We start from the raw sequence: 17,889 nt of genomic DNA on the forward strand, positions 1-17,889 counted from the left end.
GACAACATGTACACATGGAAGATCAGCTTAACGGGAGCTGTCTTACACTCCCGTGGCATTATTCCTGAACTTATTTCTGAGATTAAACGTGTCATCAAAAGTACAAAACTCCAAAGTACTGAAACACAAATTTTGAAGATAATTTACTCTACCAACAACCCAGTAAAAAAAATGTCTGGAGGTTAAGACTTTATAAAGTCTACAATAACTTCTTGAAACTTTGAAACTGTCGGCCATACGAGTTGGTTGCCACAACGGGGCATTGCGTGGGAGCATTGCAACTCGAGGCTTTCACACCTGCGCTAGCACTGCCTGGCAAACTGACGCAGGCCTATTTTGAGCATATAACATTCATACAGCTTAAGCTCTAACCATTGCAATGTGATTTTCCTGAGAGTTAAGAATCACAACTGTACAAAATCCCCTGGCCCCAAGATCAAGAAGCTTTCTTATAGATTAAAGTCTGGCATAGCATTAACTTGTGGTATTATTTCTGAACTTAGACTGGACAGTAAAATGCTAATTTTTGATTTTATTGTGCAGGACAAAGACAGCTCTCACTACTGAGGTAAATCACAATTTTAACACATTAAACTGTTTGATGTAAGTTTGACTTAAGTTTATCTTAAAGACAGCTTTGTGGCCCTGGGGCCTGGACTCATTCCCCCACCCCTATAAAAATCAGCCCTAATTACGACCCCCTCCACCCCTTCCTTATATATTCACAGTTTCTGGTGTGGAGTTCTTCCCTAGCACATAAATCAAAAACCATACTACAGCTATCTGATGTCATGCTGTCCACATTCCCAACTCCATTTTCCCCCTTTTGTGTCCTTTTGGTTAAGATACAGAATCTGTTATTTGCTTGCGATGTACATTAAGTCTGGCATAGCCCCTTTGACAACACTCAGATGTTTGGTTCCTCTGCCACAAAAAATATCTCTCAAAACTAGACCACGGGCCTTGCTGTAACAAGGGTACCTGTTGTGAAATTCACAATGCACGGTCCGGGGTCCATTCTGATGATGGCGGGAATGACTAATAATTCATGGCCCATTCACCTTCCACACATTCTACCGGGTCTGTCATTAAAACACTGAGCCCTCGGGGTCTGAACTTTGTCAGTAAAACTCGGAATCAGAGCTTTGGTAAGACTGGTCCTTCCCACTGCCTGTAGACACCTGGTCATCTTTGTCCAGGGTGCGGCTGCTACCTGCTCAAAGTAAACACATCAACAGGTGAGATGGTGGTAACCCTGCGTCCTTTACCATAGCCTTCTTACTAGATATAATCAAAGTTCACAAAATAACATGACATACTTGTCAAGAGTCAGGGTAATGAATGACGGGACAACGCAACAGTACCCAGACTTAACAAAGAGGTCTATAACTGGACAATGACATTTTCCCACATCACTACAATACCTCACCTTACCTCATAACTCTGATCTCAGTACCTAGGCTTAACAAAGACGTCTAAGTGGTAAATGACATTTTCCCACATCACTACAATACCTCACCTTATCTCATAACTCTGATCTCAGTACCTAGGCTTAACAAAGAGGTCTAACTGGACAATGACATTTTCCCACATCACTACAATACCTCACCTTACCTCATAACTCTGATCTCAGTACCTAGGCTTAACAAAGAGGTCTAACTGGACAATGACATTTTCCCACATCACTACAATACCTCACCTTACCTCATAACTCTGATCTCAGTACCCAGGCTTAACAAAGAGGTCTAAGTGGTAAATGACATTTTCCCACATCACTACAATACCTCACCTTACCTCATAACTCTGATCTCAGTACCTAGGCTTAACAAAGAGGTCTAAGTGGTAAATGACATTTTCCCACATCACTACAATACCTCACCTTACCTCACAACTCTGATCTCAGTACCTAGGCTTAACAAAGAGATCTATAACTGGACAATGACATTTTCCCACATCACTACAATACCTCACCTTATCTCATAACTCTGATCTCAGTACCTAGGTTTAACAAAGACGTCTAACCGGACAATGACATTTTCCCACATCACTACAATACCTCACCTTATCTCATAACTCTGATCTCAGTACCTAGGCTTAACAAAGAGGTCTAAGTGGTAAATGACATTTTCCCACATCACTACAATACCTCACCTTACCTCATAACTCTGATCTCAGTACCTAGGCTTAACAAAGAGATCTATAACTGGACAATGACATTTTCCCACATCACTACAATACCTCACCTTACCTCATAACTCTGATCTCAGTACCTAGGTTTAACAAAGACGTCTAACCGGACAATGACATTTTCCCACATCACTACAATACCTCACCTTACCTCATAACTCTGATCTCAGTACCTAGGCTTAACAAAGAGGTCTAAGTGGTAAATGACATTTTCCCACATCACTACAATACCTCACCTTACCTCATAACTCTGATCTCAGTACCTAGGCTTAACAAAGAGGTCTAACTGGACAATGACATTTTCCCACATCACTACAATACCTCACCTTATCTCATAACTCTGATCTCAGTACCTAGGTTTAACAAAGACGTCTAACCGGACAATGACATTTTCCCACATCACTACAATACCTCACCTTACCTCATAACTCTGATCTCAGTACCTAGGCTTAACAAAGAGGTCTAACTGGACAATGACGTTTTCCCACATCACTACAATACCTCACCTTATCTCATAACTCTGATCTCAGTACCTAGGCTTAACAAAGAGGTCTAACTGGACAATGACGTTTTCCCACATCACTACAATACCTCACCTTATCTCATAACTCTGATCTCAGTACCTAGGCTTAACAAAGAGGTCTAACTGGACAATGATGTTTTCCCACATCACTACAATACCTCACCTTACCTTATAACTCTGATCTCAGTACCTAGGCTTAACAAAGAGGTCTAACTGGACAATGATGTTTTCCCACATCACTACAATACCTCACCTTACCTTATAACTCTGATCTCAGTACCTAGGCTTAACAAAGAGGTCTAACTGGACAATGACGTTTTCCCACATCACTACAATACCTCACCTTATCTCATAACTCTGATCTCAGTACCTAGGCTTAACAAAGAGGTCTAACTGGACAATGACGTTTTCCCACATCACTACAATACCTCACCTTATCTCATAACTCTGATCTCAGTACCTAGGCTTAACAAAGAGGTCTAACTGGACAATGACGTTTTCCCACATCACTACAATACCTCACCTTATCTCATAACTCTGATCTCAGTACCTAGGCTTAACAAAGAGGTCTAACTGGACAATGACGTTTTCCCACATCACTACAATACCTCACCTTATCTCATAACTCTGATCTCAGTACCTAGGCTTAACAAAGAGGTCTAACTGGACAATGACATTTTCCCACATCACTACAATACCTCACCTTACCTCATAACTCTGATCTCAGTACCTAGGCTTAACAAAGAGGTCTAACTGGACAATGACATTTTCCCACATCACTACAATACCTCACCTTATCTCATAACTCTGATCTCAGTACCTAGGCTTAACAAAGACGTCTAACCGGACAATGACGTTTTCCCACATCACTACAATACCTCACCTTATCTCATAACTCTGATCTCAGTACCTAGGCTTAACAAAGACGTCTAACCGGACAATGACATTTTCTCACATCACTACAATACCTCACCTTATCTCATAACTCTGATCTCAGTACCTAGGCTTAACAAAGACGTCTAACCGGACAATGACGTTTTCCCACATCACTACAATACTTCACCTTATCTCATAACTCTGATCTCAGTACCTAGGCTTAACAAAGACATCTAACCGGACAATGACATTTTCCCACATCACTACAATACCTCACCTTACCTCATAATTCTGATCTCAGTACCTAGGCTTAACAAAGAGATCTATAACTGGACAATGACATTTAATGATAATGCAAGGTCTGAAAAGCTTATGAACTGTGCATATTCACTCTATTATTAAAATTTATGTTATTTAATTTGTTGGAGTTTTACACCCTACCCAAGAAATATTTTGCTTATATGACGGTGGCCAGCATTAATGCAGGAGGAAATGGGGTAGAGCCTGGGGAAAACCCATGACCATCTGCAGGTTGCTGATAGACCTTCCCACCTTTACCTCACCTTTCCCTCAGCAATGCACCTTCCAAGCAAATCACGTCCATTTTATTTGTGAGTGAACAATTATTGTACTTGGTCATGAGAAAAAGACAATAGTTTAATGATTTAAAACATGACTAAAGTTACTCATTCCATCTGATTCTTACAGCTCTATTCATCTTTTTCAAAAGATACTTCACAGGTTTTTTGTGGAAGATAAGTTGATATTCTACTGGAACAATGAGGGCTTCAGCATCAAAAGTAATATTTTATGACCTTTTTTTTCCAAAAAGATACAATACTGACCAAATCCTAGGTTTGTGCTTTCTGAGCGGTTCCCTCGCAGGATGGAACTGTTTGGGGTCTGAAAAGGTAACATCTGTGACAAGATGAGGGCCAGGCAGTCCGCCACACGGTTGTTAGGGGCGCACGATAAGGCAGGGGTGTGGCCTGAAACAGAAAACAGTTATTAGGGGTGCATGCTAAGGAAGGGTGTGGCCTGAAACAGAACACACAAGGCAGGGGTTTTTACACAGTGCTTAAGAATTTTCACTTATAATACAGCTGCCAGGAAATTTGTGTGCAGAGAGTAAACCACCAACCTGACACCACATTCAGCCTGACTTAACCAACCACCAACCTGACACCATGCAGAGTCTGACTTAACCAACCACCAACCTGACACCATGTACAGCCTGACTTAACCAACCACCAACCTCACACCACATACAGTCTGACTTAACCCACCACCATCCTGACACCACATTCAGCCTGACTTAACCACCACCAACCTGACACCATGTACAGCCTGACTTAACCAACCACCAACCTGACACCACATTCAGCCTGACTTAACCAACCACCAACCTGACACCACATTCAGCCTGACTTAACCAACCACCAACCTGACACCATGTAGAGTCTGACTTAACCAACCACCAACCTGACACCATGTATAGCCTGACTTAACCAACCACCAACCTGACACCACATACAGCCTGACTGAACCAACCACCAACCTGACACCACATACAGCCTGACTTAACCAACCACCAACCTGACACCATGTACAGCCTGACTTATCCAACCACCAACCTTTACCATGTACAGCCTGACTTATCCAACCATCAACCTGACACCACATACAGCCTGACTTAACCAACCATCAACCTGACACCACATACAGCCTGACTGAACCAACCACCAACCTTTACCATGTACAGCCTGACTTATCCAACCACCAACCTTTACCATGTACAGCCTGATTTAATCAGCCACCAACCTGACACCACATACAGCCTGACTTAACCAACCACCAACCTGACACAATGTACATCCTGACAACCAACCACCAACCTGACGCCACTTACATCCTAACTTAACCATCAACCTGACACCACGTACAGCCTAGCTTAACCAACCACCAACCTTTACCATGTACAGTCTGAATTAACCAACCACCAACCTTTACCATGTACAGCCTGACTTATCCAACCACCAACCTTTACCATGTACAGCCTGACTTATCCAACCATCAACCTGACACCATGTACAGCCTGACAACCAACCACCAACCTGACACCACGTACAGCCTAGCTTAACCAACAACCAACCTTACACCAAGTACAGCCTCACTTAATGCCACAGCTGAACACAGTGTGCAAAAGATTTTCCAGCAAAATGTTTTAAAAAAGTAGGCTGTGATCTGCCTATCTGATATTTATAATCAGTTCTCCTGGTCACCACTCACCATTTTCATCTAGGGCGAAAACACTGGCGCCTTTGGAGATGAGGTCCTGTACAATGGGCACCATTCCATTCTTAGCCGCAATGTGCAGAGGCCTGGAGAAAGAGAGAATTGATCACACGGTATAAACCCAAGTTGTCATTACTCACGTATGTCCATGATAACAGCTACAAACGAGGTCAAGTTTTCTTGTTTTAACAACTTGATGCAGCATAAATCGCTATACCTTCTGATCTAGTTCAAGAATTCGATAAAGATTTCTTTCTTTGATTAGTGTTTAACGCCATACTCACGAATACTTCACTTTAATATATGAAAGCATGGTGGAAAAAAAAACAAACGGGCAGAGCCCAGGAGAAAACCCGCAGGTTGCTGTCACAAATTCCCACATAGGGGTATTTCAAATACGAAGTTTGTTGATTTATTTATTTGATTATTATTTTACGCCGAACTCAATTCACTTATATATTTCACTTATGCCATGGCAGCCAGCATTATGGTGGGGGAAAACTGGACAGAGCCAGGGGGGAAAACCCACGACCATCCGCAGGTTGCCGGGAGACCTTCTCAAGTACGCGAAGTTAGCTGATACGCAGACACAATAATTATACCTGAATAAATTAGAGATTCAGATTTACATGCTTTTTCAAAATAATCTTAATCATATAATGAGAGTCAAAAGTTTGAAACCAATATGTCAACCAAAGTTTCCCTTATCTACATGTACTATAGTGAACTAATTAAAAAAAAAAAACATTTCACATCTAGTACATTTTTCATGAAACAGCATTTATACATGTGGACAGCAAATTAGAATTGGGGACTAACGTCTTCAGGTCGTTGCTGGCAAGATTCACAATGTTGGAGTCCTCTATTCTGTCTAGTAACAACAAAGACATATTTTCGTGTTCCTGAAACACCCAAAATAAACAAACATCAAGGTTATTAACGAAACCAAACACTCCAACATTACATTTTCTTAGCCAAGTCTGTTTTATAACTATAATATCTTGCCAAAATCTGAATGAAAAGTCTTATCAATCAGAGGGTCCTGCTATGTTCGGTAAATTGCTTGAAGTCAGTACAGCCAGCGAGGCCAAATGCTCACACCCATGCAGGACGAGGATGAGTGGAAACCGCTAAAACACTATGCTTACATTCCACAAACATCGCCCTGACCCAGCGCCAATCTAAAAGAAACATCGACCCTTTAAAACACGAACAGAGCTCATATCAGGTTTTTTTGTTTGTATTTTCCCACTGTCACGTTGTTTAATACCGATGGTACAGGAGAGCTCCTACATTTTGTGAGGTCATCCTAGACAGCTATAACATGGCAAAATGGCATCACTAAATGAGTGGCTAAGTGCTCTTGATTCTTTGTTACTTATTTTGTTGATAAGCAGTGTAGAATTTTTTAAATACTTTTGGAATATTTCTGGAGCTTATTAATTAATTCAGATTTAGTTGCTGACTTTATGATCACTGAAACATGAACAAAGGTCACCACTAATGGTCACAACATTTTACACACCGAGAGAAGCAATTTTCTGTACATTTTATTGGGCAAATGTAAAATAAATTTAGATTAGAAATACCTAATGAATTTATTTTCACAAACAAAACTTCCACAATATATATATATATGTACAATAACAAGAGAATACTGTCAACAAATTTTGCAAAATTTGAAAGCTTTACAGTTCACCTTTGAGGATTAAAACTTCAAAAAATTATTATTTTACGGATTTTTACCACACACTGAATTCCCCGTCACAAAATATGGAACTTGTTGTTTGCAATATCATAGAAAAGACATGTACACAAACATTCTATAAAATTTATTTATGGACAACCAACGAAACCAAAGACACCGGGCTAACACACTGGGCTAACTCACATGTAAGCAGGCGTGGTGTAAGGCAGTGTACTTTTCTTGGTCCACATGAGTGATGTCAGAGCCATGTTCCAACAGCAGCTCTGAAATGCAACGTGGAAAAAACATTTCACACAATCACTGATAACCAATATACTCCTCACACTCAACACTCTGAAACAAAAAGTCTAAAACATCACCCATAAAGTTTGAAATATATCTGTGTTGTATGGTTCATCAGTCAGTATAAATAAGAGCAAAAATACTTTTCTTACATAGTCTTCTTACATAGAAAAAATTCTTGTGTTACTCCCATTTTAAGAAAGCACGTTTTCTCTCATTTGAAAACAATGAGGAAAGATTTGCAAGAAAAAAACTGTGAAGTTTTAACATTACAATATTAAATAATACAATAGTTTGTCACAACCCCCATTCTGTGACAAAGCTGATGACATAAAAATGGTTGAAAGTACTTTTAGATCATGGAATGTATAGGAGGCAAAAATGTGTTTTCTCAGACATGGTAAGAAAAAACAATCATTCAATTTTGTTTTGGCTTTTTTTTTTACTCTGTGACATAGGGGAGAAAGTTATATGTTACCTCAGCCTGTTCATGACTTAGTTAAGGGAAGACAACTCTATCTTATCTCCTGCCACTACATGACCTTGCATAGTAGCCATGATGTAGGGGAGACCACTATATCTTACCTCCTGTTGGCTCATGACTGCGCACTGCCACCCTAGTGAAGGGAAGACAACTCTATATTACTTCCTGCCAGGACATGGCCATGCACTGCAGCCATGATGAATGGGATGCAACTCTTATCTTACCTCCTGACAGCTAATGACCTTGCATGCCTGCCATGATGAAAAGGGGACAACTCTATCTTACCTCCTGCCAGGACATGGCCGTGCATGGCTGCCATGATGAGAGGAGTTTTGCCCGTGCTGTCTGTGGAGTGGACATCTGCACCGTGGGTCAGTAAAATTTGCATAGATTCACAATGGTCGCTGTAGGCTGCGGCATGTAACGGCGTCCTGAGGATGGGTAATAAAAACACATATAAAAATTACCTTGTTATCCTGTCACACTTTTGCAATGTTTTCATGAATGAATGTGAATTTAGAATAACCAATACATCTCGCAAGAAGTCTTACATCGATTCTTGTTAACAGAATGGCCAAGGTTACAACTGGACACAGAATGTTACGAATGATACGATGTGCATCTATGGTGAGGAAATACTCCCTCCACGATAAACCACACACACACATCAGTACAGGACAGAGAGAATAAAGGCTACCCACCTCTGCTTACAGAACAGATATACTCTAGCAATACATTCTCACCATTTAAACTTAAATACCAAAATAATACAACAGTTCCTAAATCCTTTACTAACACCTGTTAGAGACACTCACCTGTCTTGTATGTCTCTGACATGGACACATTTCTTCCTGAGGTTGTCCACCCGCAATATTTGTTAGAGACACTCACCTGTCTTGTATGTCTCTGACATGGACACATTTCTTCCTGAGGTTGTCCACCCGCAATATCTGTTAGAGATACTCACCTGTCTTGTGTGTCTCTGACATGGACACATTTCTCTGAGAGGGTAACCACCAGTAACACCTGTATGAGACACTCACCTGTCTTGTGTGTCTCTGACATGGATACATTTCTCTGAGAGGGTAACCACCAGTAACACCTGTATGAGACACTCACCTGTCTTGTGTGTCTCTGACATGGACACATTTCTCTGAGAGGGTAACCACCAGTAACACCTGTATGAGACACTCACCTGTCTTGTATGTCTCTGACATGGACACATTTCTTCCTGAGGTTGTCCACCCGCAATATCTGTTAGAGACACTCACCTGTCTTGTATGTCTCTGACATGGACACATTTCTTCCTGAGGTTGTCCACCTGCAATATCTGTTAGAGACACTGACCTGTCTTGTATGTCTCTGACATGGACACATTTCTTCCTGAGGTTGTCCACCCGCAATATCTGTTAGAGACACTCACCTGTCTTGTATGTCTCTGACATGGACACATTTCTTCCTGAGGTTGTCCACCCGCAATATCTGTTAGAGATACTCACCTGTCTTGTATGTCTCTGACATGGACACATTTCTTCCTGAGGTTGTCCACCCGCAATATCTGTTAGAGATACTCACCTGTCTTGTATGTCTCTGACATGGACACATTTCTTCTTGAGGTTGTCCACCCGCAATATCTGTTAGAGACACTCACCTGTCTTGTATGTCTCTGACATGGACACATTTCTTCCTGAGGTTGTCCACCCGCAATATCTGTTAGAGACACTCACCTGTCTTGTATGTCTCTGACATGGACACATTTCTTCCTGAGGTTGTCCACCCGCAATATCTGTTAGAGATACTCACCTGTCTTGTATGTCTCTGACATGGACACATTTCTTCCTGAGGTTGTCCACCCGCAATATCTGTTAGAGACACTCACCTGTCTTGTGCATCTCTGACATGGACACATTTCTTCCTGAGGTTGTCCACCCGCAATATCTGTTAGAGATACTCACCTGTCTTGTATGTCTCTGACATGGACACATTTCTTCCTGAGGTTGTCCACCCGCAATATCTGTTAGAGATACTCACCTGTCTTGTATGTCTCTGACATGGACACATTTCTTCCTGAGGTTGTCCACCTGCAATATCTGTTAGAGATACTCACCTGTCTTGTATGTCTCTGACATGGACACATTTCTCCGAGAGTACAGCCACCAGTAACACCTGTTTGAGACACTCACCTGTCTTGTGCGTCTCTGACATGGACACATTTCTTCCTGAGGTTGTCCACCCGCAATATCTGTTAGAGATACTCACCTGTCTTGTATGTCTCTGACATGGACACATTTCTTCCTGAGGTTGTCCACCCGCAATATCTGTTAGAGATACTCACCTGTCTTGTATGTCTCTGACATACACATGGACATGGACACATTTCTTCCTGAGGTTGTCCACCCGCAATATCTGTTAGAGATACTCACCTGTCTTGTATGTCTCTGATATGGACACATTTCTTCCTGAGGTTGTCCACCCGCAATATCTGTTAGAGACACTCACCTGTCTTGTATGTCTCTGACATGGACACATTTCTTCTTGAGGTTGTCCACCCGCAATATCTGTTAGAGACACTCACCTGTCTTGTATGTCTCTGACATGGACACATTTCTTCCTGAGGTTGTCCACCCGCAATATCTGTTAGAGACACTCACCTGTCTTGTATGTCTCTGACATGGACACATTTCTTCCTGAGGTTGTCCACCTGCAATGCCTGTTTGAGACACTCACCTGTCTTGTATGTCTCTGACATGGACACATTTCTTCCTGAGGTTGTCCACCCGCAATGCCTGTTTGAGACACTCACCTGTTTCATTTGTCTCTGACATGGACACATTTCTCAGAGAGGGTAACCACCAGTAACGCCTGTTTGAGACACTCACCTCTATCGTTTGCCTGTGACATAGACACATTTCTCCCAAAGGTTGTCCACCAGTAACGCCTGTTTGAAACACTCACCTGTCTTGTGTGTCTCTGACATGGACACATTTCTCTGAGAGGGTAACCACCAGTAACACCTGTATGAGACACTCACCTGTCTTGTAGTATGTCTCTGACATGGACACATTTCTCCCCAAGGTTGTCCACCAGCAATACCTGTTTGAGACACCCACCTGTCTCGTTTGTCTCTGACATGGACACATTTCTCCCCGAGGTTGTAAACCTGCAATGCCTGTTTGAGACACTCACCTGTCTCGTTTGTCTATGACATGGACACATTTCTCCCCGAGGTTGTAAACCTGCAATGCCTGCTTGAGACACTCACCTGTCTCGTTTGTCTCTGACATGGACACATTTCTCCCCGAGGTTGTCCACCTGCAATGCCTGTTTGAGACACTCACCTGTCTCGTTTGTCCCTGACATGGACACATTTTTCCCCGAGGTTGTCCACCAGTAACTCCGTACACGTATCATTTCCATTTATCCTGAAAATACACCCGTTGTAATGTTATGTTTAACCACCAGCCTGCAGTATCCAGTATTAAGCAAGTGTGACATAAAACTTATGGATAATCTCTTATTCATTTCAGACTGTTACCTGAAGGTAATCTGGTTGTCTGATGTTACATTGCAGGTGTAACTGTCATTACTTGACGGTAATGAGTAATTCTCCTGCAAAATGATTTGTATAAGAGCAGATCACTGCAACAACGACAACACGAAAGTGGCACAAAATACTCATAAATAACTGTCGTCTACAGCTTACTCGCCCCTCTGCTGTTAAGTGCTTAATCACTGACACATCACTGTGTGAATATTCAGAGCATCTCCCATATCGGCTGATCGAGCCTGAGACAAGCAATCACCACTATCGAACATTATACCGAGAGACTCTTTTGAACATTGAACCGTTAGTCTTCCCATATGTCTTATGCAGGTGTAACATTTTATTGTTAACAAAAATGAAATGCAAGAAGAGTTTCATGGGGTTATTTTTGACTAAGGTATGTGTTGTTGACGATTGATTACAACAACAACAGTCAAATTTCAGTGACCAATTGTCACAGAATTCTGGTATAAAAATGTACTCACTGTTGGCTAGGACTCATAGTTTATGAAACAGGTATATATTGCTGGAGTTTCTATAGTCTTACCTCAGTTAGAAGCCATTTAGCCTTAGCCATTCATGGCTTGTAAAGTCTGTCATGATGTTTAGCATTTCGGATTGGAGGCTTTGGAATCTAGGATTTTGATGATTACGAAAACGGCTCATGTGTTACATTGGTATCGTTAGAAAGAACGGATTTTATAGTATCTGTGTGCAAATTAATATTTAATATAGCACTATTTGATAGAAATGATGGGGTTTCTCTTTATGTTGGCATTGGGAAAATTACCCTATTTTAGCTACATTTGCTTCATCATCATAGTAAATTATAGGCGGGGTGTAGTAAGAGGCAAACGCTGCTCAATGCACGTCAGCCAATCAAAATGTAGGATTTTTGGTGCTTAGCACCAACTACTCTGTCTACACGCTATAAAAGGGCATCGATCATGGCGTCTGACAGATGGTCCTAGAGGACAACGACAGCCAAGATCGAAGACAAAGCCAAGAGCAAAGACAAGCTACAGAAGATTAGTTAGAAAATACCACAGATGAAAATTTACAGTTACTGAAATATACAGATGCAAGACAGCTATACGGTCTCAAAACACAGGCTATACATCGATGAGCATCCCATAGGGAATCAGCATAAAAATTTGCCAGGGATCGCCAATCTTCCCAAGAGGGGCTAATCTTGACTGACAGCGGGCGGAGCTTGTGTATTCGATCCTGCGAAGATTTGCTCGATCTGGCTGAAGATCAGTAATCTTCAGTATATTACGCAGGAAGGATTTAGTGTTATATTGAAGGAACTGTGACTATAAGAGGTAAACAATTACTTCTCTTGCATTAAAATGTACCTAAGGATTATGGTTAGGTAGAAATTCCAGCACACATACCTGTTGTAATATTTTTAAATTGCTAAAGACTGTTCACTCTCTATAGCTGTTTAAACAAGACGCCCAGAGTTATTCCCCCTGAAACTCTCTCGCACATATTGCTGATTCTGAAGGAATATTTGATGATTTGACTGTATGTATGTGAATAAATAGATTTCATTGTTTAGTGTTCGAACTGAAAAACAAATCTTCAGATGTTCTATTATGCTGTTCTTGTTGATTCACTGAAATAAGTCGTAAGAGTTTTCTTCCAAGAGTTATACTGGAACAATACAGACTGGGAATATACCTGCTGTTATAAACAGAATAACAGCATTGAATTAATGATTGGAGTATTGAGAGTAAATCCAAATTTTTGTGGTGGTGTCTCTACATACCCGAAATAAATATCGGTCTCACAAGTTACCAACACATAAAACATACACTTCAGAGTTGACAGCAATTAACTGGTGATAAACAGAGAGCAGAGAAAAGCATATAATCTTAATCTCTAAATGTCACAAGACTGGGTTTTTAAAAAAAAAAAAAAATGGGCTACACAAGAGTTAAAATTCTTGTCAAACGTTGCTGTAAATTCAACTATTATTACATGTAATTTGCACAATGTTCAGCATTTTTCTTTTCACAACTGCGTCCACCACCTTCTATCCGATTAGCATACTTTGGAATACTTTAACATTTTCTGATCTGCTCTGGAAAGAAGTCTTTTTCTCAATTATAAATAAACTTAAGAAAATGTTCAAGAAAACATGTCACTGTGTCTTAAGGTGCTAAGGAGGTTTCAGACTTACACAGCACAGTGCAGTGGACTGAACAAATTTCCAGAGATATGTTTGTGTTCTTCATGCTGTAACAGGATCTCTATGCAACTGTCATGCCCTGGAGAGAGAGAAAAAGAAAAAAGCCACTGAGTGTTAAACAGCTAACATTTTCCTCATTCTACTGACTTTTAGCAAGACTGAAAATTAGGCTTCTGTTGCCATACAACTGATTGACAGGTGCATAACAACCAATTTTTGACATATGTGACAGCTGTCAGATTTTGAGGGGGTGGGCTGGGACTGAAGTTCCCAGTGTTAACTATCAATCTTAGCCTAGAAGCAGATGAACTCTTGGAAATTTGTGATGAACAAGTTGATTTATATATTTATTTGATTGGTGTTTTACGCCGTACTCAAGAATATTTCACTTATACGACGGCGGCCAGCATTATGGTGGGAGGTAATGGGCAACCCACGACAATCCGCAGGTTGATGGCAGACCTTCCCATGCACGGCCGGATAAACGAACTGAGACAATGAATAGTATTTCATCTGTTCACACACTGAAATATGTGGAATTACATTTGGTAGATAGGATACATTAAAGCTCCTCTGTAAGAGGCATATGAATGCAAAACATCAACCCAAGTACTGAGGTCATGAATTTGTTGATTTAAACAAATTAGCATGAACACGTACACTATGTGTCATAGTGTTTTATACGCATGTAAATCTTCACGTCAATACATGCTTTTGAGGTACTTTTTGAGATATCACCCCTACCATTAACTTTAATATTTTGATTCTGTATTTTGTAATTTACAGCATTTAATATGTGCATTGCAAATCAACAATGAAACATTCCTCTCATGTCGTTGGGCTCTACATGTGTGCCAAACCTGAGTTCAGTCCATGCAGTATTAAGTTTTTAAGATACTACTCCTAACAGTTTGTTTAGTATATGTGGGTGTTTTACCGTTGTAAGCTGCCCAGTGAAGGGGAGTGTAGCCCTTGGCATCCTCCAGTGTCTCCAGCAATCCTCCCTGTAAACACAACATCCACTGCTCACATTAAGGTATCCATACCATCACATTAAGGTATCCATTCTATTCACATTAATGTATCCAGACTAATCACATAATTGTATCCAGACTAATCACATTATTGTATTCATACTAATCACATTATTGTATCCATACTAATCACATTATTGTATCCATACTAATCGCATTATTGTATTCATACTAATCACATTATTGTATTCATACTAATCACATTATTGTATTCATACTAATCGCATTATTGTATTCATACTAATCGCATTATTGTATTCATACTAATCACATTATTGTATTCATACTAATCGCATTAATGTATCCAGACTAATCACATTATTGTATTCATACTAATCACATTATTGTATTCATACTAATCGCATTAATGTATCCAGACTAATCACATTATTGTATTCATACTAATCACATTATTGTATCCATACTAATCGCATTATTGTATTCATACTAATCACATTATTGTATTCACACTAATCACATTATTGTATTCATACTAATCGCATTATTGTATTCATACTAATCACATTATTGTATTCATACTAATCGCATTAATGTATCCAGACTAATCACATTATTGTATCCATACTAATCGCATTATTGTATCCAGACTAATCGCATTATTGTATTCATACTAATCACATTATTGTATTCATACTAATCGCATTAATGTATCCAGACTAATCACATTATTGTATCCAGACTAATCGCAATATTGTATTCATACTAATCACATTATTGTATTCATACTAATCACATTATTGTATTCATACTAATCGCATTATTGTATTCATACTAATCACATTATTGTATTCATACTAATCACATTATTGTATTCATACTAATCGCATTAATGTATCCAGACTAATCACATTATTGTATCCATACTAATCGCATTATTGTATCCAGACTAATCGCATTATTGTATTCATACTAATCACATTATTGTATTCATACTAATCGCATTAATGTATCCAGACTAATCACATTATTGTATCCAGACTAATCGCAATATTGTATTCATACTAATCACATTATTGTATCCAGACTAATCGCATTATTGTATTCATACTAATCACATTATTGTATTCATACTAATCACATTATTGTATCCATACTAATCACATTATTGTATTCATACTAATCGCATTATTGTATTCATACTAATCACATTATTGTATTCATACTAATCACATTATTGTATTCATACTAATCGCATTATTGTATTCATACTAATCGCATTATTGTATTCATACTAATCACATTATTGTATTCATACTAATCGCATTAATGTATCCAGACTAATCACATTATTGTATTCATACTAATCGCATTATTGTATTCATACTAATCGCATTAATGTATCCAGACTAATCACATTATTGTATCCAGACTAATCACATTATTGTATTCATACTAATCGCATTATTGTATTCATACTAATCACATTATTGTATTCACATTATTGTATTCATACTAATCACATTATTGTATTCATACTAATCACATTATTGTATTCATACTAATCACATTATTGTATCCAGACTAATCGCAATATTGTATCCATACTAATCACATTATTGTATTCATACTAATCACATTATTGTATTCATACTAATCACATTATTGTATCCAGACTAATCGCAATATTGTATCCAGACTAATCGCAATAACCCCAATGTGTTTCCCTTTATTTGTATACATACAATATAGCACACTGTGAACGATTCCTGTGATGGAAAAAGTGGGGTCATACATGTACCTGTAGGAAGCACATTTTCATGTTCCCTTACCACACATTTCCATGTTTCCTTACCGCACATTTCCATGTTCCCTTACCACACATTTCCATGTTCCCTTACCACACATTTCCATGTTCCCATATTCCCTTACCACACATTTCCATGTTCCCTTACCACACATTTCCATTTTCCCTTGCCGCACATTTCCATGTTTCCTTACCACACATTTCCACGTTCCCTTACCACACATTTCCATGTTCCCTTACCACACATTTCCATGTTCCCTTGCTGCACATTTCCATGTTCCCTTACCACACATTTCCACGTTCCCTTACCACACATTTCCATGTTCCCTTACCACACATTTCCATGTTCCCTTGCCGCACATTTCCATGTTCCCTTACCACACATTTCCACATTCCCTTACCACACATTTCCATGTTCCCTTACCACACATGGAAATGTTTCCTTACCACACATTTCCATGTTCCCTTACCACACATTTCCATGTTCCCTTACTACACATTTCCATGTGTGGTTGAATACTCACAAATATAAGCAGTGACATAATTCCCACATGACCTGACATGGCCGCCATGTGTAAGGGTGATCTCCCTTTGTTGTCCCAGACAGAGATGGAGGCCCCCTGGTGGAGAAGAGCATCAGAGCACTCCTCATAACCATTGGCTGCCTGAAAAGTGAGTCAAGTAGTGTAAGAAATAGATCAATTACATTATGTATCAATTTTTCCAGATTTAAAAATCATAGACAAAAAAGAAAGACACACGTTTACAATATGCTTCATTCATTCATTCTATGAGTCACTGAGTGACAGCTTGGGGTTTAACATTGTACTTAACAATTTTTTAGTCATACGACAACAAGGGAGTCCTTAGAGTGCATGTAATGTGCCTCTTTGTTGCAGGACGGATTTCCACCTACTCTTTTATCTAGTGCTGCTTCAATGAGACGACTTATCAAAGGCAAGTAATCCGCCCCACACGAGCCACTCTACTGATA

General features: G+C 39.7%; 1 protein-coding gene across 2 annotated transcripts in view; it reads right to left on the reverse strand.

Moving 5' to 3' along the window:
• Nucleotides 1–237: 237 nt before the first annotated feature.
• LOC135478076 (serine/threonine-protein phosphatase 6 regulatory ankyrin repeat subunit A-like) overlaps nt 238–17,889 on the reverse strand; it is a 51,345-nt gene continuing 33,693 nt past the window's right edge. The window contains exons 19-28 of one of the 2 annotated variants that reach the window (XM_064758347.1): nt 17,420–17,560; nt 15,034–15,100; nt 14,088–14,175; nt 11,694–11,777; nt 8,641–8,786; nt 7,773–7,852; nt 6,701–6,783; nt 5,876–5,967; nt 4,432–4,575; nt 238–1,213 (exon numbers count right to left, since the gene is read on the reverse strand). In XM_064758347.1, coding sequence (XP_064614417.1) covers nt 1,122–1,213; nt 4,432–4,575; nt 5,876–5,967; nt 6,701–6,783; nt 7,773–7,852; nt 8,641–8,786; nt 11,694–11,777; nt 14,088–14,175; nt 15,034–15,100; nt 17,420–17,560 — 1,017 coding nt within the window. In that variant the 3' untranslated portion in view covers nt 238–1,121. Of the gene's footprint in view, nt 1,214–4,431; nt 4,576–5,875; nt 5,968–6,700; nt 6,784–7,772; nt 7,853–8,640; nt 8,787–11,693; nt 11,778–14,087; nt 14,176–15,033; nt 15,119–17,419; nt 17,561–17,889 lie in introns of both variants that reach the window. The other variant, XM_064758346.1, reaches the window with a different exon arrangement.

This window comes from Liolophura sinensis, chromosome 11 (genome assembly GCF_032854445.1).
Source record: "Liolophura sinensis isolate JHLJ2023 chromosome 11, CUHK_Ljap_v2, whole genome shotgun sequence".
Lineage (NCBI taxonomy): Eukaryota > Metazoa > Mollusca > Polyplacophora > Chitonida > Chitonidae > Liolophura > Liolophura sinensis.